This window comes from Hippoglossus hippoglossus, chromosome 10 (genome assembly GCF_009819705.1).
Source record: "Hippoglossus hippoglossus isolate fHipHip1 chromosome 10, fHipHip1.pri, whole genome shotgun sequence".
Taxonomy (NCBI): Eukaryota; Metazoa; Chordata; class Actinopteri; order Pleuronectiformes; family Pleuronectidae; genus Hippoglossus; species Hippoglossus hippoglossus.
The window spans coordinates 9785135-9810557 of NC_047160.1; the positions used below are offsets into that span (position 1 = coordinate 9785135).

General features: G+C 46.9%; 1 protein-coding gene across 7 annotated transcripts in view; it reads left to right on the plus strand.

Moving 5' to 3' along the window:
* Positions 1-25423, plus strand: part of ebf1a (EBF transcription factor 1a) — a 59332-nt gene that overhangs the window by 8290 nt on the left and 25619 nt on the right. For all 7 annotated transcript variants that reach the window (XM_034598192.1, XM_034598194.1, XM_034598193.1 and 4 more), the window contains exons 7-8: positions 23301-23382; positions 24228-24369. In XM_034598192.1, the coding sequence (XP_034454083.1) occupies positions 23301-23382; positions 24228-24369 (224 nt within the window). The remainder of the gene's footprint in view (positions 1-23300; positions 23383-24227; positions 24370-25423) is intronic.

Below are 25423 nucleotides of genomic sequence, written 5' to 3' on the forward strand. Positions count from 1 at the left end.
TGCATACTTGTTGAATTTCTCATCTGTGCCCCTCCATCGCTCCGTCTTTTCGGGGGGGGGGGGGCACTGGGTAAACTTTCTCCCTCGCAGTTGTCCCGCACTTTTTGAGCGGAGCCACCTTGGTGAAACAGGCTGCCGCAAACAGCTTTCTTTCCCACACTGAGCATGTGTTGTGGCCGCTCGCTGGCGGTATTCCCCCGGCGCCCTCGTGGCTCAGGTGTGAGGGCAGCATTAACGAACAACAAATTAGAACAGGGGGGGGAGGAAAAACAACAGCAACATATCTCAGTTTTCCTCTCCAGCGAGCGCTCTCTTCTGGACACGAAAATAGGTCAGGTGAGAGGAGAGTGGTTGTGGGGGTAGGTAGCTTGTTTTAAAGAGTGGTGGGGGGTTGGGGGGGGGGGGTGTGAAGGGGTATAAGGAGAGGAGGGTTTATACGTTTGCTCGTTTAGTACCACTATATTCTTGGCAGTTGTAATAATCAGAGATTCATACACAAACAAACAACTGTGAGGCTGAAACTGACTCAATTACCACGAGTTTCCCTCCTTCAAATTCATAAAGAAATATCATCAGCACTCGGCCCCTTTCCACCCTTGAAGTTATTTAGTTCGTTAAATAAGGGCTCGTTAGCCCTCTGCTGTTTCACAGAGATGATTAGATTTTACAGCCCTAATTAGCCCGGGCTAGCTCTAACTCTTCTGGAAGAGTAATGGGTCTGATTGCCTAATTAGCTCTCTCTCGTTAAAGACGGGAGAAACAGGCCACTGCAGCAAAACCGCAGGAACGAGGAAAAATAAAGTCAGCTAATGAGGAACTTATTTGATTGTTAGGAGAACAAATTTGGTACGGTGTGGAATCAGCGGCGCTCTGGGTACTGTACTCGCTCTCCGGGAGGATCTCACTCCCTCACCGCTGTGTGCATCTCGCCTCCTGTTGAAAAGAGAATTTGTTTGGGCTTTAAAGCACCGACGTGGAGCGACGTGATTCCGATTTTAATTATGGAGCGTTTGTTTAGGCCACGATGAGCGGAAAAGCACTTAGGGATGACTTAGATTTTTACTCGAGTTGAAAGAAACATCCCTCCGCGATATGTTTTGGTTGAGGCCTGTTAGCGGCCGAGGCAGCGTTCAGTTTCACAAGAGTTGCTGTCATCTCCGACCGTCTCAGATGAGTTTCAAAGCCCATCTGATGTGAATCAGCTCGTGCCGGAGATGAAGACAGCGCATTGAATCTCGGAGGTGGTGAGTGTTTTGGGAACTTCAGAGGGACCCTGTCGGGACATGTTGCGTCTGTGCTCGACACTGTGTAGGGTGGGGGGGGGGGGGGGTTGTGCAGCTGAGAAGTGAGAGGCTCCCATGTGCCTCTCCGTGTCATCCCCCAGGGAAGCATGTGTGGTCCACTTTAGCCTCTTACAGCGGCAGCATAATATGAGGGGAGCCCTTAACCCCCCCACCTCCACTTCCACCTCTCTTCGCAGTCCTGGTTAGGGTGGGGTTAATCATATGCAGCCACTGCCAGTCAGCCTATCATGTGCCTAGATGGGCCTCAAATCACAAACACGTTTCCCTCTCACCCATGTTACACCTTTGCTGTCTCTCCACATAGCCCCTCTTAAATCTGCGCCCCTCCCCTCTGACACAGAACTGCTGTTGTTAATTTTCATCCATGTAATTGTGGACTAATCTCTCGGCCTTGCTCGCTTTGGGGGTATGACTGTCCCTGCGGCCCTGTGTGTCCTACCACCACCTGTGTCCTGTGTCCCTTTCCTGCCCGTCCAGTTCCCCCAGGCCTGCCACAGGGTGTCCCCGCAGGCAGGGAGAGCCTCTCTGGAGGAGGGGGAGAGAGACTCTGTGTTACCAGAGATAAGGATCCGCTGGGTTCGCTCTGCATATCCCATGATCCCCATTTCCAGTCACAGCGAGGGGAGTGGTGCGGCGGTGGGGTTGAATTTACATGCACACAATGTTATTTCAGGTTTATTGCTGTTTTTGAGTGTGTGTTTGTGTTTGCACACACTCCTCGCAGCCCGCTGTTGATGTGGCCCATTTCCTCGCATGCCGTGTCTGTGCTTGTGTATCCGCGTCGATGTTGGTTATTTCCCCAGGAGTGTGTGTGTGTTGATAGAGGCCACTTCCTGGCGAGTGTGTGTGTGTCTTGAGTGAAGAATGTCGGGCAGGAAGTGCTCCTCCCGGGGAGGATGATGTCATGGCCGACGGCTTCCTGTTCTGCGAGCAGAGTGGAACGAAGTCTCAGCTTCATGGTGGGTAGTTAGCACTTGTGGACCAGAAGCACGCTTCATGGTTTTTGGTTCACGTCTCAGCTGCTTCTGGTCTGCACCTGGGTCATCACCCGACACATCTGGACAGAAAAAAATAAACGTCTCTCCCTGTGTTTTGAGGATTGTTGCATTTTTCAAGCCAAAGTATTTCTTGCTTGTCACTCTCCAACTCTTTGTCTCTGTTTCTAGTGGGGAACCCCATCATTGTTTTGGTAGTTATGTTTAGATGCACTTCCTGGGGTGAGAGGTCATGTGTTGTCTTGGCTTGGCTAACGTGTGCTAGTGAATAATGTATGTCATTGACTTTATGTCAGTGCTGCCAGCCCCCCAAGCCGAGCCCACCCATGTTTAATTCATCCATCTCATATGTGTGTGCGCTTGTGTATATGCACATGTGTTTGTGTGTGTGTGAGAGAGAGAGAGAGAGAGAGAGAGAGAGAGAGAGAGAGAGAGAGAGAGAGAGAGAGAGAGAAAAAAAACATGTATATGTGTGTGCCATTTAGAGGCCCAGTCTGCACCTGTCCAGCCATTAGCCTCCTTTCTCATTTGCATTTGATGCTAATGTGGTTTACTGGCAGCGCCTTCCGTCCCCTCACTGCAGTTTCACTTTCAGATCCATGACTGTGTTATGGTGACAAGGTGAAAGCACACTTGCAGTGCAGTTATCCTTCATCCCTCTGACTGTAATCAGCTCTGATCTACTGGTTTCTAACCACTGAGGTCTTCATTATTTGCTTATCTTGCAAATGTTTTATTTTACGCAGGGTTCACCCTCCCTCCTCTATTTACCTTTTTTTCACGGCTGAATTTCCTGTTGTTCCGCCAATCACTAGCTTGATATTTCCCTCTAAGACAAAGAGAAGCCAGAAACTGAGTCACGACATCCTGAGAAGGATGGAGCTCATCAGCGTGGTTCCAAAATTAGAAATCCCCTTCATTTTCTGAATAGAGATTTTGACTGTCAGCCACAATATTTTAACCATCCTAGGTAGTCTAACCACGAGCTACGAGATTGTGAAACAATGTTAAATGCTCCTGTTGAAGCCACAAGTATGATATCGATTGTGTTTTAGTATTTACTACCCACAATCCTCAGGTGTAATAGCAACATCTCTGATTAGTGGAGCTTCATGTTACCATGGAAATGTTTACCACAACTGCAAAAATCATGTCGGCTGTGATCGGCTACGTTTGGCTACAATCGGAGTGTTCTGCATTACTATAGTAGATTACCATGCTATACACAATATGAAATGCTATATTCAAGAAGAAGCTTGCTGGATGTCGTTCGCAATTGTTTATGGGATGCGTAGTTCCTTCACTCTTAACATAATTATGTGCACAGTCTTGTACCTTTGCCCTTTTTTTTTTTGCTCCACCTCAAATGTTTTATGGTCGCGACTCATTTCGTAGTTGGTCTTCCTGGTTTTACGCTCTTTTATGTTTACATTTTTTGAAACGTCAATGGAGAAAACGAATGGGAAATTAACTTACGGATCCAACGCTGCTCTAAAGGTGGTGGTCACTGTTGCGCTCTATAATGTTGCTCATGTGGTGGATTACAGTAGCTGCTCTGCATCTTTATTAATTGATATGATCTTCCCTCAGCTTGTTTTGGGAGGAGAGAATGTGCCGGGATTTTCAGAAGGTCCCCCTCCTCTTCACGCATTGAGTTTTCTTCTTGATGTGCTGTTTCTTTTTGTGCAGTCTTAGGAGGGACAACTGTATTAGATGTTATGAGAGGCTTTTGAAAAGGACCAGGCCCTGAGCTGGTTGTGGGGTTTATGCAGGGCTCAGGGGCAAAGAGGCAGAGTTGCTGGCTCATCGATATGCAGGCAGAACTCCCCTCCCTCAGGTGCTGGCTGCCTCACAAATCTGCACACACACATGCACACACACAGATGCAGGTCTCACCCCCAGATAAACTCGTACACAAATACACATGCAGATGCACGCATGCGCAGGCCTGACACTCCACAGGCGTGCAAAAATATAATACACACCCTCACACATTGACCTGCAACTCTCTGCATCTGTTTGGTTGTGTTCTTTTTTTCCCCCTGCGGTGGGACCCCCCACCCACCCCCAGGGTTGGAGGAAAGCGCGGCCCCAGGGGATGGACTGCTGTGCTGATTGACAGCAGGGAGTTTTGAGGTCGAGGAGCCTCTAAAACAGCGCTGCCTCTTTCTCTCTCATCCAGACCTTCAGCACTCTCACCCCCACCAACAACTGGCTCGCTTTCATTTGTGAACACCCCACAATACAAAAAAAACAGTGTATACCTGAGTTTGTTTATCCCAGTATGAAATATCAAATTAACACAAGCTGTTTTTGTTTTGCGGTGGAGGAAACAATGAGAAACACACTGTAAATACGTTTTTTTTTTTTTTTAATGCTCAAGTTTGTCTGTGTGTTGCATTGTTTAATTCTTTCCCCCATTAAACTAAAATAGAGCTGCCATCACACTTTATAGGTACTTACTCATGCTCACCAGCTGAATGCAGGTAGCAGTCTGTTTATTAGGACGTATAAAATGTAATTTACAAATGTCGTTACAGGGGAAAGTTCTGGCTTTCATGGCATAGGGAGTTTTTTGGCTGCGGCTACTGTAAATAGCCCAGTTGTAGCTCTATTTTCTCTGTAAACTGCTTTGTCATTACTGCTCAACATTCCCCGCTTGACCTGCACGGCCGCTCTCCTTGGCCGTCCCCTCTGCCTTTGTGTCAGTGTTTGTTCTGCCCCAGAATGAAGGGTTTCGGCCGACCAGAGCTGACCCAAATGAGTAGCGTCCTACTTCGCTGAGAGCTATTTAAGACATTTCTCGGTGTTGGAAATTGCAGGACACAGAGCGAGAGATAGAGATAGAAGGGGAGTTAAATAGAGTGAAGATATATTTACCATATGAAAGCTCTCATGTGTGACGTGTGAACATGTGCGGTGCTGCGAGTGAGAAAGGAGCGACGTTTTCCAGGATTTAGTCCGCGACTCGCCCCAGAAGATGCGCTCAATTTGCTTTTCAAATGAGGCGTGAAGAGCATGAGTGTGTGCGCCTCTCAGTGTGATGCTATACATTTGGACATGCATGGTTATGTGTGTGTGTGTGTGTGTTAAGCAGGAGCAGGGCTTTGTTTTCTCAATGCTCTGATGTGTGTGGACAGTCTTGCGCAGGGTCCACTAAGTGCTCTCTCATAGCCAATGTGCTACGCGGCTGCCTGTGCTGCTGCTCGTAATTGAATAGACACACCAGCAGCACGCTCTCCGCTGAAGGATACTCAGGCGTCCTGTCCCAGCAGGCCGCTGAGCCACTGTGTCATCCAGCAGTATCGCTTTCTCAGACCTCACTGATTATTCATTGTTTACTGATTATCTTCTGCTAAGTGAGATCGCAGACTGTATGCTTCTTGCCCGCTCCATATGTACCCCCCACCCCAATGGCCGGCGTCTCACTTCCTCCCATCCCGTTTCCCTCCCCAGCCTCCTCTTCTGGCACTTTACCTCAGCGCCGTGGCCCAGGATGTTAAGTCCAGGTGTCCAGGATGAGTGCCGGTGACCCGCTGTGCCCGAGCGAGGTGTATAGTCTGTTGATTGTTTTCCATCAATCTGTCCAGGAAGAATGGATCGCTGGCCGGGCGCTCTGAGCGGCGTTCTCAGTTTCACACGCCACAATGGAAGGAAAACCTGCTCGCCATAGAGAGGAGACAGGGAGGGAGAGATATGGAGTGTGATTGTAGCGGTGGGTCTCTGCGACACAGAAGTGATCCTTTTTAAGAAGTTCTGAATAGGCTACTCAACTTTACATCAGGTTTTGGTTTCCTTAAAACCACAGGAAAACACCCATACCCTGGCACCTTGTGTTATATGCCAACTACAGAATTGTAGTAGTTGTCGACTATTCCCAAAAAGTAGCTTACTAGTCGATTTAAATGTCAATCTGAATCTGCCATGTTTCTCTCCGGTTATACTTGTTGTTCAGCTATGCGTTTGCGTAGACAACCGGCTGCATCTTGGGTGCACATCACAAAACTCGAATTTGGATTTTGTAGAGGTCTTATACTGCCCCTACATCGCTCCCTACTGTTCCCCGTACGTACTGCATCTCGTGGAATCGTCGCGTTAATTTCTGAGGATGTGCCCAACCGAAGCTGCAAACAGACGCAGGATACGCGAGGCAGGTGTGATGCGTACGCGCAGTTAAAAGCAAGTATGTCTCCGAGCATAACGGACAACTGGGCCTATAACTTGTCAACTACTTCAGCAGCACCCCCTGCCGCATATCTGCTGTACATGCATTGCCACTGCCCCTAATGCTTCGTGCTAAGACCGCAGATGAAAGACTGGTCTTCAACAATTCACAGTGTCGACTGGTGGTTTGATCGGTTGTCGAGTAGTCAGTGAAACCCCTAGCACAATAGTTAGTACTATCTGTAAGTACATCACCATTTCCAAGGTGAACGTTTTTCTTATATATGAATATTGTGACATTGAGCTTGACTAATTTGAGCTGTAGCATTAAGAGACGAAAGCAGATCTTCAAGGGAAGCATCTCTGCCGTAATTAAAAAGTAAAGCAGGGACGTCAACACGCAGACAATTATGGTCAACAGCATTGTTCGATCAAAGGGACAATATATTCTCACACTCCTAATATATTCTTTTTTACTTTGCATTAATCATCAGCAAATGAGACCCAAGCACATGTCACTGTTTCACTTCAAAAAGCCGAGCTGGATTTAAAGGCCCGTGTTTGTGTTTATGTAAGTGACGAGGGGAGACAAAGTAAGGCGTAGGCAATCGACGGAGACACTTTGTTGTTTTACACCGCCTCACCCCCTTTGTGTGTGTGCGGCTCACGTTGTTTGTTTGTTTGCAGAGCGGCTTGACCTCGCTGAGAAGAATGTTCACTCGTTTCCTTTCCCTCCCGTGTTTGCCTCTCTGATTTTCTCCATCCATCTGTCTCTCTTCTTCTTCTTCTTCCTCCTCCTCCTCCTCCTCCTCTTCTTCCTCCTCCTCTTCTTCTTCTCCTTTCTCCTCTCTCTGCCCCTCTGTCTATGTGTCTTTTTTTCTCTTTTGGTCCTCCCACTCAAAACTCCAGATTTAACTCTGGAGGTTTTTTCGGTTAATCACACTTGGAATCTTCCCCCCTCACGTTTGAACGCTCTTTCCTCGGCACCGCGTTCTCCCTCGAACTCTGCGTATGCGGCGCGGGGAGAGTCACGCTAATTATCCCGGTTATTGGCTTCTCCAACATGGTAGCTGTGATTTACATGAGGTGACATTCAGTTCAAATGCGTAGACCTTCGCAACCTTTTTCTGGAAAACAATTAACAGCGCAGCTTTCTCCTCTGCCTCCCTCCTGTACCCTCTCTCTCTCTCTCTCTCTCTCTCTCTCTCTCTCGCTCTCTCGCTACACACTACTCCCTCTCACTCTTCCTCTTGGCTATTGTCTTCACACAAACAGGCAAGATTTACTGCCAAAAAAGAGTGAGGGTGTGCGACAAGGAGAAATTGTTAGCGCACATGCTGTAACAAGTGATTACTTGCTTGTTAACTGACAGTTTTTCTTTTTGGTGGATTTTCAGAGGAGTTTGCAAGAACGAATAACGTGGAGACGGTATAAACTTTGCTTTTGCAGGATTGTACCTGATCTTAAACTCTCCATCTCCTCCAGTTATCTGCCACTGACCCTAGAAAATGCACTCTCTTACACACACACACACACACGCTCACGGTACGACATATAGCCCACACACGCACGTGTTCAAACACAAAGACAAACTTCCAAGCGCGCCGTTAATGAAGCGCATCTCTGTTCTGTCATGACGCCTGTGTTAGCATGACAAGATGTTTACACACAAAATCACGCCCGCGCCTCTGATGTGGGCCGGGATGAAAGAGACATGAGAGGAGAGAAAGGAAAAAAAAAAAATAGGAGGCAAAGCGGTGACGGCGAGCGTCGGGTATGGACTGCTTCTCTCGGTTTGACAGGAGGAGAGTTGTAACAGTACCCCACTGAGAGCTGAGAGAGAAGACTCGGAGAGATGGGCAGACAGACAACAGAGAGATAGAGAGAGATGTACCTGGAGGAAAATGTTCTGAAAAGGAAATCATTTCTCTTCTGTCTACAGAGGACTTCTCTGAACTCAACCACATTCTCAAATCCAGAGGAAAACAATTAGATCCGCCCGCTTCCCCCTTGTCCCGCAGTGTAGATTACAAATGAGCAAACCTGGCATTTATCACATTACTACAAACATTTATTAAAGCCGGTTCCCCTCGAAAGCTGCAGAGATAACAGTGGGTAATTGCAGAGACTGGCTCTATTAGTTAAGTATGCCTAATGTCACTGCCTCAGAGCATTAATGGACGCCGTAGTATTATGTTCCTGCGCTCATTACCACCCCACTCCCCTTCAAACAGATACACACACACACACACACACAGCGTCTCCCCCCTCCATTGACCCTGCAGCAGGAGTCTGTGCCACTCTAATGAGAAATGGAAAACACTACTCCGCAAGACACACACACACACATATGGATTAACACACACATGCACACAGTGGGAGCCATTACAAGGGGACAGAGGGGTACAACTGTATAATCACACACGCCCAGGGAAACAATTGTGCCGTTATCAGAGTGATCACATTATAAAAGTTTAATAAACACCAAACGGCCTAATGGTGAATTAGCCTGCATCTGCCCTGTGTTGTGCCAGGCTATAATTAGTGATTTAACAGAGACAAACAAATGTTTTTTAGCTCCAGCTTTTTTCACAATCAAGCGACGGATTTTTAGTTGGACGTAAATTATCGTGTTTGTCCAGAATTAAAAGAGAGTGTGTGGCGAGGGGGTTTTTTTTCTTTCTTTTTTTCTATTGTTTGTTTTTCTGTGATCTTGACTCTAAGGCCCCAAAAATTCACACACACATAACACTGAACCACTGAGAGCGGTTCAGTGTTCTGGCTCAAGCCCGAGTCTGGTTTTCTAAGTGGCACTTGAGATGTGTGTGGAGAGAGGCGGATGGGTGCTTGAGATCGTTGAGGAGGAGGAGGAGAGGGAAAAGGGAGGAGGGAGGGGGGGGGATGGAGAGAAGAAAAGAAACAGGAAGAGATGGCGGTGAATGACGTGGAGTAACTTAGTCAAGAGGAGGAAATAAAATGACTCCTCTCCTCTCCTGTGTGTCTTTTATGTGTGTGTGCATCCGTGTGTGTGGGGACATGGACATTAAATCAATAACAATTTATAATTTAAAATCACAAGGACCTATCACTTTTTATAGAGCCTCCATCCTCGCTCATCAATATTACATCAGGTCCCAGACTCTGCAGGGAGCAGGATGGTGAGAAAACGGCTGAGGAGCGAGAATATGGCTTTGGTCCAGTGTGTGTGTGTGTGTGTGTGTGTGTGTGTGTGTGTGTGTGTGTGTGTGTGTGTGTGTGTGTGTGTGTGTGTGTGTGTGTGTGTGTGTGTGTGTGTGTGTGTGTGTGTGTGTGAGAGTGTGTGTGTGTGTGTGGGGTGGGGTAGTGGGTTGGGGGTGTTGGGGCATCTGCTGAGGTTGTAGAAAACATCGCTTCTAGCATACACAAATGTGCAGACGCATACCCTGCTTTGCGTGTGTGTGTGTGTGTGTGTGTGTGTGTGTGTGTGTGTGTGTGTGTGTGTGTGTGTGTGTGTGTGTGTGTGTGTGCTTGCCAGCTGAGTGACAGCTTAGTATTGATCTGTGGGAGGCCCTGGTGTCATTAGACCCAGTATGGACCAGCAGGCACACGTGGAGGTCAGGGCATGAAGTTTGTGTTTGTGTGTGTGTGTGTGTGTGTGTGTGTGTGTGTGTGTGTGTGTGTGTGTGTGTGTGTGTGTGTGTGTGTGTGTGTGTGTGTGTGTGTGTGTGTGTGTGTGTGTGTGTGTGTGTGTAGGAGTGTAGGGGGACCAAGTGTTCAGTAGTGACAGGCTCAAGCCTCTGAAAGAAAATCAATCGTGTCATAAGAGGAAGGTTTCCTCCAGCCTCCTCCTTCTCCTTTTCTCTTCCCCCTTCTTCTTCCTCTCATCCTTGCTCCTCTTTTTTTCCCCCTTTTTCGTCTTTTTTCCCTTCATTCTTTTCAGCTGGGAGATTCCCCACAAACCCTCCATTTACTCTTCAACCACTCCCTTCTTCCCTGCCTTTCTTTTCATTTTTTTGAGCATCTCAGTTTCTCTGCTGAACACAGAGATAGCACTCACGGGTCAGGACAGGGGTTGCATGTGTGATGTGCAGATCAATCCGAAGGGTTATCCTGGCAAAAAGGAGCCATTAGTGACATAGCTGATCCGGGATCAGCCCTCATTAACTAAAAGGGCACAGGGGCTGTTTGTCCAGATAAAAGAAATAACCCCCTAACCAGAGCCAATTCAACTCGGAGAACACGGACCAGTTGAATTAATGGCATGTGTTGTTTTGTTTAAGTTTTATTCGCAAAGAAACTGATTTGAGACTTTGTTTAATTATGAATTCAGGCGGCTGTCCTTCAGTTATTTATTATTAAGCATGAGTGCACGCACACACACACACAGACACACACCGGGCAAGCATCCACCTGTTCTCCTCTCTCGCCTGAGGGGACTAGTATGGTAGATAACAGTTTGAGTGGGCCTGCTGCAAAACACTAATCAGACCTAACACTGCCTAATTAGCACAGAGTCCGCTGATTGGCTTACAGCAATAATTAACACAGGTGAGAATAATTAGCTCCCCATAGACCTGTTTGTGCGTGTGTGTGTGTGTGTGTGTGTGTGTGTGTGTGTGTGTGTGTGTGTGTGGGGAGGATGTTATTATGCAGTCTTGGTCCCCAGTGAGACTCAGGAGGCAGCGAGAAGAATCAAACTCATTACTGAAACCAGGCCAACCTGTGTTAGGTGCTCTGCTTTCCCACACCCAGAGAATTAGCCACAGAGATCCACCTCACATCTCTCCCTCTCTCTTCATATACTGTATATGTGTGTGTGTGTGTGTGTATACCTTCCTTCTGTCCTCTCTTTTTCTCTCCGTCCCTCTCCCGTCAGCCCCCCCACCCCTTGCTGATGACTGAAGGTGCGTTTGAGGAATTTCACCGCTAGGTGAACCTGTTAAGATAAGATGAAACGCAGACACGGGGCATCTTTCTATCATATTCTGTCTCTCGTGGTGGTCGGCTCTTCTCTTTTTATCCCCCGCCCATCGCTTATCTCATCTCTCTTTAGAGTAGTAGGGACAAAATACAGGGAGAAAAAGAAGTGTTGGCAAGCACCTTCTTCCTCTCCATATTAAAAGCTTCAGCATATACAGTACATTCCCCCTCCCCATAAAATAGTATCCCTACACACTCCATGAACTACTACTTACCACCTGGCTCCATATAGAAGATACTGAATCATGCTCAGCCAAAGCCTGGAGTTGCCTCCTCAAGAGAGGAAGATAATGAGAAAGAGTGAAGAAGGAGAGACAAAGAAAGGGAAAGAAGAGGGGGATAGTGTTTTTCTGAAACTCTGTCCGTCGTTCATCCGTCTGTAAGCAGCATGGTGTCCTCCATCTCACTCTCCCTTGGTTATTTTTACCAAAGTGCCGTGTCTTTGATCAAGCTAACATCACAGAGGAGAAGACGGGCAGGCAGACATTGAGAGGGGGTTAATATTGGAACACAATTGACGGCTTGTCACTTTTAGCTCCGAGGCACCGACATCACCAAGTAGTTAGTTAGGTTCCGGAGAGGGAGGTATAAAGGGGGGTAACGCACACACACACACACACACCTCCAAGAGCTTTTCGTGTGCTAAATAAATAACAAGCGACGATGTGAATTGGTGTTTTCCTGGAGCATGAGGCTGCTCCTGGGATGTATTTTTCATATCAAGACATTTTAGAGTGGTTTAGGAGTGCAGGATGTAGGGATAATGAAGTAACCCCCACAACCCAAACTGTGCACAAACACACAGTGTTTGCTGTCATGCACACACACCTGACCACAGGTGCACCACAGCTTTAAAGCCAGGCACACTGAGGCCGACTCCCGCCCCCCTCCACAACTCGCTCTCTACACCAGTGTTCTCCACACACCAGGGCCCAGGGAGGTGCCAGGGGCGACATCAGCCTATAACCATACACCAGCAGAGGCACAGTGGGAGAGGGAGGCTTATTGTTGGCTGACTGATCTCCAGTCTCGCACTGACAAGCCTCCCCGTGTTCGCTGGATTTGTTTTTTTGTTGTGTTCACTCCTGGTAAACACTTGCCTCTCAAAACAGGCAGCGACTGCCACTGTCACACGGAGGCTGTCAAAACAACGCTCACCCGCACATCATCGCGCCAAGCCGCTCGACACACAGACACACGCACCCGGAGATGTACGTACGAGCAAAATGGATGTACTCAAAAGGCGGCTAAATGCATATAAGAGCTGTTAAAGCGGTGTTTATGGGAGGCATTTGCATAGTGTTCATAGCACTTACACACACACACTCTCTCCCTCTCTCACACACACACACTCAGCATGCCTTCCTGATTTAAGAACCAAAAATGAAAGAAGGTTGATTGAGGCAAAACAAGGAAGGTTGTTTTTTTTCTATATATTTCCTGTTTCAATAATTAATATGCATGAGTTTTATGGCCGCTTAAGATGCGATCAATTATTCATTAACAGCATGTTAATTGCATCCACAGTCGTGAATATTTAACCAAACACTAAATCAATGAGGTTGAATGAGCAGCAATATGGACATTTTATAAGCTTTGCCAAAAAAATGAGGTTATATAGGCTGTAATGAAAAACGCCAGAGAGCAGATCGGAAAAAGGGACAAATGTGGAGAAGGAACTGGGCGACAGGACGTGGGGGGGGGGGCTCATGTTTAGAAAGCAGACAATATGAATAAATGCAAGGTTGTTGACTCGTAATAGTGTGGTCAGTCTCTCTTCACCTTTTCTTCTGCTTTCTCTCTTTTTTATTCTCATCCCCTCCTTTTTTAAATGGAGAGCATGTAATCTCTTCATCTGCCCACTGTAGCCAGCCTTTTTCACTCTCAAAGACTCCAGACTCCTTTGTCCCAGATCTTTGTGCGTGTGTGTGTGTGTGTCCGTGCGTGCGTGTGTGTGTGTGTGTCACAGCGGTGTCTGGACGCTGACATTTCTCTGCCTGGATAACCATCGCGCCCTCTGTCCCTCTGTCCCTCCAGCCATGACGCAGGGTAATGTCACCTGTCAGTCTCCAACTCCTACTTACAACCGCTGTCCCCCCCCACCCTCCTTAACTCCCCCACACGTAACAGCGCCACCACCCCCAGTCTGCCACCCCTCTCACCCCCGACCCTAAACCGCTCCTCCTTCCTTGGACCTCACCTGTGGGAGACAAAGCCCCTCGCCGTCCCTCTCGTCCCACTCCTTTTGTCTTCCTCATATAGGACTGCATATCCTCCCTGCTCTTTTCGCAGCCTTATATCCAAATGGCAACCTCACCCCCTTTCCCCCCCCCCCCCCCCCCCCCCCCCCCCCCACGTTTACCCCTAGGACACCAGAATATTGAACGGGAAGACGGCACGTATGTAGTGAATGAGAAAGTCAAGGGTTGGGAAGTTGACTTTTTGCCTGGACCCCGGTTGCTGTTCTGCGCCTGTTTTCAATTACTCTCCAGGCAGAGGCAGGGTGGAGGTTTATGCGTTATATGGGAATGTAATTGACTATAACTGCCCTCTTAACATTAACCAGGTGTACGAGCTGAGTGTGTGAGATTAGGCCCCAGGTCTTGGTTGTTGTGGTGTGTGTGTGCGCGTGTGTGAGTGTGTGCTGCAGCGTCTACGCGGCCGTGTTGTTGTTGATGTATTTATACCCTGCTCCTGTGAGGTGCTGCCCATTAGCACCACATTTAAGTTGGCCATTTTTCCCAGTGTTTCTTTGCATGTGTGTCTACGCGCGTCCATACTTAAACCACTTGTCCCTTTGTATAACTTCCATCATGCATCTCCCTGCGTGAATGAGTTAAAAAAACAAAAAAGAGGCAGGATACAGACGTAGCCCGCTTCAAGGGGGGCCTGACTTTACAACGACAAAGTCAAAATGGGCCCATTCACAAGACTGACACACTGTGATTTGTATGTATAGTGCTGTGCAGCCTGCGGGGCACTAACCCAGCGGCTATCACAGACACCCAGACCAGCGCACGGGCAGGGGGAGGTGGTGGTGGGGGGTAAAGTGTAGTTTAGGAGAGCATTGTGTATGTATGTGTGTGTGTGTGTGTGTGTGCACGTGGTGGGGAGAGAAGCATCAACAGGCTGTCAATCAAGCCACCGGCCGCGGCCTGTCACTCCTCGATAGAGCTTGTCCGGGTGAGAATGGGAGTCCCTGGGACCCTGAGGAGAAAAGGGGGAAGGAGGGAGGGGCAAGGGGGGGAGGCGGAGGAGGTGACTGTCCGTCTGTCTCAGCGACTCCGGCTTGATTTGATATTTGATAGCGAGCATGTGGCATTTGAATGCAAATCTATTTTGATTGTCCCTACCGTCTGATAGGGTTAAGAGGAACCTATAGGGGATATGCATGTATGCATTGTGTATCAGACGGCTGGTCGGAGAAACAAACACACACACACATACAAAATAAAGTGGGGGAATTATTCAGATGGATTGTATTACTCACCAATTCACTTGCATCATGACTATTTTCCTCTTGCAGCAATAAAAAGCTATTCAATTAGAATAAATGAGGAAGACAATGGGTCAGAGGTGAGGGGAATGTTTTGCCGAGTGATCCTCCTCGTGGTTAAAGTGCTTTTGTTCGTGTGCCAAACTTGGCCCTGTATGTATGCATCCTGTACATGCATGTTTGAAAATATGAGCTCGTGCAGGATAATTATGTCCCCCCGCGTGCCTGCGGAGGATTGTGTTTAAAAGCAAGCATGTCAAGTAGGCAGACAGACGGACAGATAGACGAACGGATAAAGCCGGTATTACTGCAGTATGGAAATGGGGAGACTCAGTTCCCTCCCAATTAGAGCAGTGACTTCTGAAATGCCATAATACCCATTAATTAGCAAGCTGCTATTTTCTCAGTGATTTGGCTAATTAGTCTGCGAGGCTCTACACTATCTGGACCATTATTATTGGGTTGAAGCCATGCAAACGCACTCACACACACACACACACACACACACACACACACACACACACACACACACACACACACACACACACACACACACACACACACGTGTTCAGGCTGATGCACAAACACCAGCGCACTCACGTTCATATACATACCATACAAGGTGGAAGTGATACACATGCAGCACACAATTTCCCACAGTTGAGTGACCCTAATTTAAGTGACACCATTATGCGCTTCAGCAGCAGCATAGCCCAGCATGAGAGAGTTAATGGTGAAGAAGGGCATGTTGATGAACAGTTGCACTGTATCGGCCTCCCTCTTCTTCAAATATATGCTCCTCATGCAGTGTTACAAACGGCAGCGAGAGGCCTCGTCCTCCTGTGAGGAACAACAGAGGAGCGTTTCAGCCCCCCTGTGATGACTTGGCATGTGTGTGTGTATGTGTGTGTGTGTGGCACTCTCGCTGCCTCGACAGTCCATCAGTGTCTCGCGCTGGACAGACAGGCCACTGACACAGCACCACGAGGCCGGGAAACCTTTTCAATCACTTCCTCAGTTTTCCCTCTCTGTCAGGTGGCAGAAAGCCGTGATTGATCTGTTGTTTCTCCGCCGCGTTAAAGGAGTCGGAAAGAAGTTGTGTTGGGTTAAAAAAAAATAAAAAGGTCTGGCATGTGTGACAACCACTTTCATAAGTTTATTAATCATCTTCATCAATAATGCAGCCCCCGGCCCTGCTGTTGGTCGTCATGTGGCTTGTGTGTGTGTGTGTTTGCATGCATGCATGCAAGTGTGCGTTCACACTCCTTGCAGCCCGATGAACTTCATAAGTGTCCCATCACCACTTTAATCAAATTACTTATGAACCAAAATTGACAGTTTTCATTAATTATAAAGGATTATTCTAATTGCGATTCAAATTTATTCATTTAGAACAGACGGCATTCAGTAATGTTTCAGGAAATTTGCATATTAAATGGAGAGGGTAGGCCATTAGCTATGCTAATGTATGCATGATTCCTTATTTTGTGATTGGTGGGCCATATGTAGCAGGCTGGGGGTGTGCAGGTGAGGAATCTAGAAGGAGCTGTAATATGTTTGATAAACACAGAGGGAAGCAAGGCCAAAACACACGTGCACATCCACACACACAAACACAAACTGTAGAGAGCCATACGTCTCTGTTCAGTATCAGTCTCCCTCTGTCTCTCCCCTGTCACACACACACACACACTCTCTGTCTCATATTTTCAAACTCTCTCTCGTTCTCTGCTTCCATATTCCTCCCTCAAGACCCATTGGAAGGAACAACTTTTTTACCCGAGAACAAACACGGCACACTAATTAAGTTTCTGATTTCTGATCCTGCTGCATTTAGAAACATAACCTTGAGCCTGTGTACAGTCACAGTCACAGTTATGATTTAATATGGTGCTTAAATGGAACAAAAAGAAAGAACTTTTGCAAGCGGCACATTCATCCCCACAATGTATGGGGCCGGTCCCGGGTTGACACAATGCTCTTTATCAAGCTATATATAGTGGATGCATTATGCATTAAGTTTAACATGTGCTTAAATCAACACTGTTCAATATGAATACATCAGTCTTCAGCTGAGGTAGAGGGGAGAACAGTTAGGGTAAATGACTGCGTGGGGAGGCATGCAGGCATAAGCAAGTGGTCACACACACACACACGGTCACACACACGGTCACACACACCCTCAGGCTGTGCGGCGGCGTCTACCCAGGCTGGTGACAGGGCCATTATTCACTGGTCAGTCCCACGAGGGCAGGGTTTGGACTGGACAGGGTAGCAGAGTGTCCCAGCGTGGCAGGACAGCGCAGAGGTGAGAGGGACCAGGACCCTTCATTACTCCTATGGTTTGAGCGCCCAGAGCCCACCCCCCTCCACCTCTCTCTCTCACTCTCTTTGTCTTCATCAGATTAATGGGCCAGGCCCGACAGAGGAAGTGTTTCAATCAGCACTGCCTGCCAAGCTTGTCCATCACCCAGACAGCCTCTTATTCATCATTGCTTTGATACACACACAAACACATAGACACACACACATATGTTTATTTGTATTTCCCTCCCCGGTGCTCTGGTGCAAAACCAGGCCACAGGTCCAAATGTTATCAGGCTACAGGTTGTCGAACCCACTACTCCAACGCTGTCGAACGCTGCTCCTCCTAAGCTGCAAAGATCTCATCGCCTGTCTTTCAATGCTCCCTGCACGAATCCTTGGTTGAATTTTGAATGATCCTTTTCGGATGAAATGGATGAAACACAATTGGTTAAGTGTCTCTGGGACTTCTGTCCCCAAGCTGAGACTTGGAGCTCCGGCTCCGGGGGAAACGAGGAGCGATCTCTCCCAAGTGGGGCCTCTCCCCGAGCGGCGAAGGCACAGCGCGGATTCCCCCTGACCCACCATCTCCCTCCTCCAGGGTCCATTTGTTCTAAGAAATATTTAACGACGGGGCAAATATGGCTGATATGACATGCACACACAACGAGCGGATACTGACGAGGAGGATGGGACGATGCGTGGAGCGAGGTGGAGATGAATTTTTCAGTGCACTGAGATGTTCTATTTGAATAAATCATGACACTTAAGATAGACATGGGGGCAATAAAGAGGTGCTCACTGTTACTTTCAGATGTACCACTCCAAAGGAATGGAGGGAAGTGTGTGTGTTTGTGTGTGCTTCTCTTTGTCGTCTTCCCCCATGTTCCTGTGTGTTTCTGCATGTTTTCTTCTATGTTCTATCTTTTCTTTTAGTCGAGGTTTCTTTCTCTCCGAATCCAGCTATCTATCTTGTATTATATGGCACGAGAAACTGGATGTCTCTCTTGCAGTATATCTAAAGTGGGCCACTGCAGCCTGTTACTGCCTGGTGTCCGAGGCCCAGGGCCAGTCCCAGAGACAGACCTGGTTGTGGATTATTAATGTCCCCCCCTGTGGAGCCAGGCCCCTCCCCCACCCAGTGCCCCCTTACACCCCTGGGGTCAGCCTGCGTGGCTCCTGGTGCAAGGCCCCCCTCATAAATCTCCCTAAATTAGTGTGTGTGTGTGTGTGTGTGTGTGTGTGTGTGTGTGTGTGTGTGTGTGTGTGTGTGTGTGTGTGTGTGTGTGTGTGTGCACGCATGTGCATGTGTGTGTGTCCACGCTTAAACATATACTACAGGCAGGGAGACAGGTTACCATGAAAACAAGCCAGTCAGGCTCCTGGTTGAAGTGTCAGTGATGCATGGCGGAAAGAGCGAAAGAAAGAGTTAGAGAGAAAAAGAAAGAAAATGAGAAAGGAATCACAAGGGGAAGAAAAGAAAATACACAAAACAGGGGTTGGGGAAGATATTTGATTCTCCGTCAGAGCCAGACTTCGCCTTTAGGTTTGTCTCCTATTCATCACTCCTTTCTTTCCTGTCGTAACATTATATTTGCTTACAAATATTTACACTTCATTTGAACCTGCCTCTGACTTGATGAGGATCGATTTACGGAACAAATCTTAATGCTTAACTGCAGAAAGTGCGGGGGTCTTCCATTCCTCTATACCTGTCTGGATTAGTTCAACATGTCCCACGGTGGTAACAGGCGCGGGGAAGTGCTGTTGTGTCACTTAGTTAACCCCCGAGACAAATGGCTCCCCTCTGGAGCACAGTGAATTACACACCTCATGAAGCATATTAGGAGCCAGACACAGAGCTTTTCTTGTGGAGATGATCTGTGCAGCAGAAATGGATGGAGGGCGAGGAAGAGGAGAAGGCTGAGTTATGGCATCGTCAACCACTGCCATTTTTACAGCGTGCGGCGGAGAGAGGAGGGGCGACGAGCAAAGAAATGAGGCGATGTAAAGCACAACGTGAAACAAAAGGAAATGATGAATAAACTAGAGCGACAGAGGAAGACAAAAGCACACAGTGTTAAAATTACCCATGTTGGATTGGACAAGGAAACTACTCTTTACCTCATTTGTGGCTAATGCAAGAAAATTATTAGAAAATATAAGAGAATTGTCCCTCGGAGGCTTCCTTGCTGTTTGCTAATCACATAGACAATCTTTATCACTGCAGTAATAATATTTAGATGCTACAGGGATTACTTAAAAGTTGTGTTATAATTGCTTTCCTTGTTTTGTTTTTTTATGGACAGAGGGTGATTTTGTGTTTAATTGCTCCGAAGTGACAAATAATGCCCGTTACGATATGATGAAAGTGTGAGATCATTAAATTACCACGGCGACCGGCTGCATGTTTTTATTCGCTCGCTTTTTTTTTTCGCCCATTACAAATGTACGCCATGAGGCTGCGAGAGGCCAAGCAGTTATTTACACAAATTCACTTCCACAGCCATTCCCGGATTTGGGGGGGTAATTACGTGAGAGCAAAATGGTTTTATTTCATTTAATCCGGTCGCTGCAGCAATTTGCGTTGGTATAATATTTGTAGCTGTGGAGTTTGCACAGTAAAACAGCTGGAAACCGGCAAGAGTCGCATATACAAGGAAAAAAAGGCAGAGGAGGCAGCGAAGAATCAATGTAAGAATCAATCCAGGAGACAGAGATGTCTATAGACTGAGAGTGGATGTTTTGAAGCTTGAGCCAAGATGTTCGAAAAACTGAGGTTTGTTTGAACACATCTCACCACATAATGATCTAAATGTTTCACATTACCACATTTTAAAAGTCGAATTTAAAGACAGTGGCTCTAAAAACAAAATGTCACAATCAATATCTATATTGATTGTTTGATTTATAATATTTGTGTGATTTTTAGAAAGTAAACAGTTGCTCCTGAGGTCGTAAAATTGAGAATCTTCAGCGTATATACGGACCTGACCTCGTTGATGATCATACAGTAAATAATTCATTATAGAAATTAATGAATTATGGCATTGGCAACTGAAATTATTTGCAGTTTCTTTAAGAAATCGTTTGCCTTTTTAAAAACTGGATTGAAGTGAATATCTGTGCAGTTGTACAGAGCAGTGGGTACCTGAACTGCAGCTGCAGTGGCCAGGGGGCACATGAAAAGATTGTGGGTTAGTTGTAAATATATGCAAAAAGATGTGTTTAGGAGAAAAATAAAGAAGAAATTATGTCCAGGATCATGATTAACATCCACATATAGGATTACAAAGTGGCGTGTTGCAGCTCTTTTGATTATTTTCTTCAAATCACAATATCCTTTAAGCTAAAAGCTAGAATCAGTCCAGAGATTGCCATTAAGGAAGTGAGCCAGGACGTATAGAAATATGGAATAGTGAAGGTTAAACAATATGAATGTTCATATAAAGTTAATGGATAATTAGTAGAAACAGCTCATGTCACAGGGATATGAGGGTATATGTGACGAAAACAGATTAGATTAGCTTTTTGATTGATTAAAAACATGATAATAGGGAGCTGATGAAGAGAATTACAGGCGATTGTCATCTTTCTGTCCATATTTACTGGTCAGCTGTCAATCAGATTATCCATAAATCCCCATGGTAATCTCTCTGCAATTGCATATCAACACGCACACCCGCACAAACCGCCCCCACCCACTCCCCCACCACCGCCACCGCCACCACCACGCTCTGTCGAGCCATGTTAATGTATGAAATGACTCCAGTCCTCGCTCCTGGGGAGATGAGACAGGACACCGAAGAATCAACATGCCGCAGTTTTGTAACGTTTCCGTGCGGCTGACTCCAGACACCTTTAAGTCGTGTAAATAATGAATCAGATGATCCACGCATGCAGGAGATCGAGGGGACACGCTGACATATGGCACAGTGGAGGAGATGTGCTGACTTTCTGTCTTCTTCCTCCTCTTCTTCCTCCACTCAATATCTCACTTGTCCTTTTTCTCCCCATCACCTCCTCCTTTCTGCCTCTCCAAACTCTAATATTTAACCTCCTGATTTGGTCACCCCTGACTCCGGCGACCCTAACTTTCCTCCCTCCACTTATCCATCATACATCCATCATGGATACCTCAGAGGAGAAGGAGAAGGACAGCTGGGGGAAAGAGCAGAGTCGATGAATTAAACAGGAGGCGCAGCGAGGAAGGTGGAGTGTATGTCGGACAAGTGGATGTAGTCCACAGCTGTCTGCGAGGCTGCTCTCTGACCTCGAGGAGATAAGAAAGTTGGGAGACCCTCAGCCTGTGGGGTCCGACAGCCCCTGAAAAAAAGAAAAAAGAAAAGAAAAAAGGAGAAAAAACTCCATCTCTCTGCTTCATGAATTATTGAGATATTGGCCTACAGCTTCTAAAATATACAGGAGGATGGTCTGTCTCTGCTTTCCGATTTCACATGCTCTCTACCTTCTGTCTATCTTTCTATCACTTTCTCCTATCGCTTTCCTTCTCTTTCACCCTCCCTCCCTCAGATTGAGCCTCTTGCGCCAGCGAGATCGTAAATCAGAACACAAACAAAGCTGAAGGAAGAAAAAAGAAAAGAAAGCACCAGAGAAAGACAGTTTGTTATTCACATCATAAGAGGCTTTTTCTTCTCTGAGTCGGAGAGGAGCGTCTACCACTAACCAGCTGTCATGCATTTAAAAGTTGTCAAGGATAAATTCACGAGTTCTTGTGTTACATCAGATGCTTGTAATGCGCTCAGCAGTGGGCCGGCCCTTGAAATGAGACACAACTCCTGGTCTTCTCTCTTTCTTTTTTTTTCTCCCCTGGATGAAGCAATTGTCCAATTGTCCTGCTTACTGTGTTTCTCTGGACATGTCTCTGTGTGTGTGTGTGTGTGTGTGTGTGTGTGAGATGCGTCCGCTCGTGCATGATTATATCTGAGGCAGTTGGCTCTGAAACGCGCTGGCCAGTGCAAGAATCGCAGCCATAACAAATGAACAGAGGGGGGAGAAAAATAAGACATATGAAAGAAAAGCTGAGCAAAGGGGTGATTCTCTCTGTGGCTGCCGGAGATCTGTATTGTAAGCAGTTTCAGCTGTCAGCACTTCTTTGAGCTACCTCAAAGAGGGGGAGGAGGAGGGGAGAGAGGGAAGAGAGGGGGGGGGGGGGGGGGGGGGGCCGGAAATGTTGTAGTTTTACCCCCCTCTCTTTTCTTTCCTTTTTCTTTTTGAGGGTTCCTGTTTATTTGTACACGGCCCTGTTTACTTTCGCGGTTTATTTGATATAGTTTATTTCTTTTTTTCCCAGACAATGCAGGGGTTGGTGGGGTGGTTTGAAGAGATGTACAGTACCCTGGTTACAGCGGTTTCACTCAGAGAAGAACTTGTCGGGCTCCGAGCCTCGGGGCGGGGCCAGGGAATAGATTGTCAGCCGTAACCCTTTTTCTGCTTTTCAGGCCTCCGGTGCGCCCCACCACCACAACCCTATACCCCCACCACGCACACACACACTCCCCCACCATTACTCCCCTGACCCTCCCTCCCTCCCTCATTAAGTATTGATGTGGGTAGCCATACTTGCCATCTCAGCCTATTAATAATGCATGGCAGGTGCTGTTGATGTGGTCTCTCGCGCTGAGATTGAGGGAGGCAAGGGACGGCAACGCCGCGCTGCTGCTGCATGGTAGCTGTAAAGCGCAACCTCCGTCACACGCGGCTCTGGAGCTCGCAAGGAGGGTGGGGTGGGGTGGTAGGGGGGGTCCTGCGTCTACCCCTGTGCGAGTTTATGGTCGAGCTGTGACAGCAGTTCAGGAGATGGATATATACAAGGTAGCATCTCACTCAATATCCCCGGAGCTGTTTTTACACAGAAAACCGCCTTTGTCATAAACCACTGATGGATGAGGACGCCGTTGTGTACGAGCCTCGTCTGCCACGGCTGCTTTATTTATTTGTTTTATTTGTGTTTTATTGTGGCGGCTCACACTGTACTTTCACTGGTAGACAAATGCTCTTTTCAGTTGCTCATCTGTTTCTCTCTTTCTCTTTGTGTGTGTGTGTGTGTGTGTGCAGGTTCTTCCTCAAGTTCTTCCTGAAGTGTAACCAGAACTGCCTGAAGAACGCAGGGAACCCTCGGGATATGAGGCGTTTTCAGGTGCGAGGCAACCGTCTGTGTGCACACAGTACATAATGGGCCCACAGTGGAACATATAGTGGAAAATGAATTGAATCTACTGAATAGGACACATACTGTACAGAGGGGCTAAGCTCAACCTCCAGCTTGCAGGGCCATACTGACAAGTCTCTTCTGCAGAAAGTACCTTCAGTTTGTCCAAAAAGTTTCTAGATTTGTTTCAAGGTGCTTTAATGAAAGATTTAAGTAACTAAAGGGATCTGAAAAGTTACGAAATCTAGAAAAAAAGATGCTAAGTTTAAAACACGGCCTGTCAACACCCCCGATTGCGGAATAGAAACTCTTGATGCCCATTTATTTTCAATAGAGAACGTCCACCAATGATTTATATTCATCACCCACTCACTCACAGTATAAATGATGTGGATGCACCTTTAACACCTAGAATGAGACTAAGTAGATCAAATGCTGCCACCAAGGTCCAACAGTTCCCATAACTTTATTAATAATAATAATAATAATAATAATAATAAACATTATTTATGCGGCACTTTTCAAAACAAAGTGCTTTATAAAGTAAAAATAAGATAAAATATGACAGGCAATGAAATCTGTCAATAATACAAGATATAATACAGGATTAAAAACAAATAAGATAATATAAGATATATAGATAATTATAACAACACTGGATCAAATGACAATATAAAATGTGAAAGGGTGAACTTGTAGCGATGAAGCCGAAGAGAATATGTGGATTATTTAGCACAACAATTCAGCACAAGATACAAACTCTCATATCAAGGTGAGAATTATTGTTTTTGAATTGTCTGGCTCTCATTTCTGTGTTTTCCCTCTTTCCTCAGGTGGTTGTGTCGACTACGGTGAGCGTGGAGGGTCACGTCCTGGCCGTCTCCGACAACATGTTTGTGCACAACAACTCCAAACACGGCCGCCGGGCCCGAAGACTGGACCCCTCGGAAGGAACGCCGTCCTACCTGGAGCATGGTATTAAAAAACAAGAGCAAAACACCCAGACTCTCAAGTCTCCCAACCGTGCAGCTTTTCTTTGTCTTCCATCACTTTCTCTTTCTCTCTGTTCACCCCCCCCTTACCCCCCTCACCTCCTTTCTGTCTGGCTCCACACTCAACCCCTCTGTCTCCACTACCCTTCTCAAACCTGCTCTCTTGCTTTCTTTCTTATCTCTCCCCCCTGCTTCCTCTCCCGGATTCTCACTTTCCCCTCTCTTGTACGGTTTCTAACTCGTGCTTAGAGAGGAGAGAGTGGTAGCGAGCGAGTCTCTTGTCTCTCCCTTGTGGCTTGCTCCCCTCAGGTCTCTGCCTCTGGGCCTTCTACTCTGCCTCGCATAAGCACTATGTGTCTTATGAGGTCTGTTCTGCTTAAAGCCAACACTGGCTTTATTTCCTCGGAGACCTGCTTTTATCCCCCAGCCCTCCATCACTCCCCATCCCTCAGGTTTTCAAACACACCCATGCACACACACAAAAAAAAATGTCCATGCACACACACACATACACACCCCTGCACGCACAGTCAGACCCAAACCTTTAATACTTCATAATGACATGTGCACATGATTTAGGAGCCCGCACTGATTCCCAAGTCCCTAATCCAGTTATTTTCTCATTTCGATTTCCCAGACATTGAATAAGAGAAACATATTTTTTTCTCTTTGAGGAGAGTCAACCTCAGGGATGATAATGACAAAAAACTAAGAAGGGATTTACATGATGGCCTACAGTAGATTGCATTAAGATTGAATGTTATGGTTAAGTCTTTCTAATGACTATCCTCCAGAGGTAGGTGGACCAATTGTCCCTGCGACTGGTCTCGCAGACGATTAGGAAAGTTCACAAAGACGAGACATATTGGAGACGTCAGCGAGACTTGGATCTTTACACAGAGAGAGGAGTGCTCGCAGTACACTAACAGATGTTCCCTGTGTCGGAGAGATTTGTTGGGGAATTTCCTCTTCTCTGATTTTCTATTCTCCTGATGACGGGGGGTGGAGGGGTTAGACAGAGGAACAACAGGAGCGAG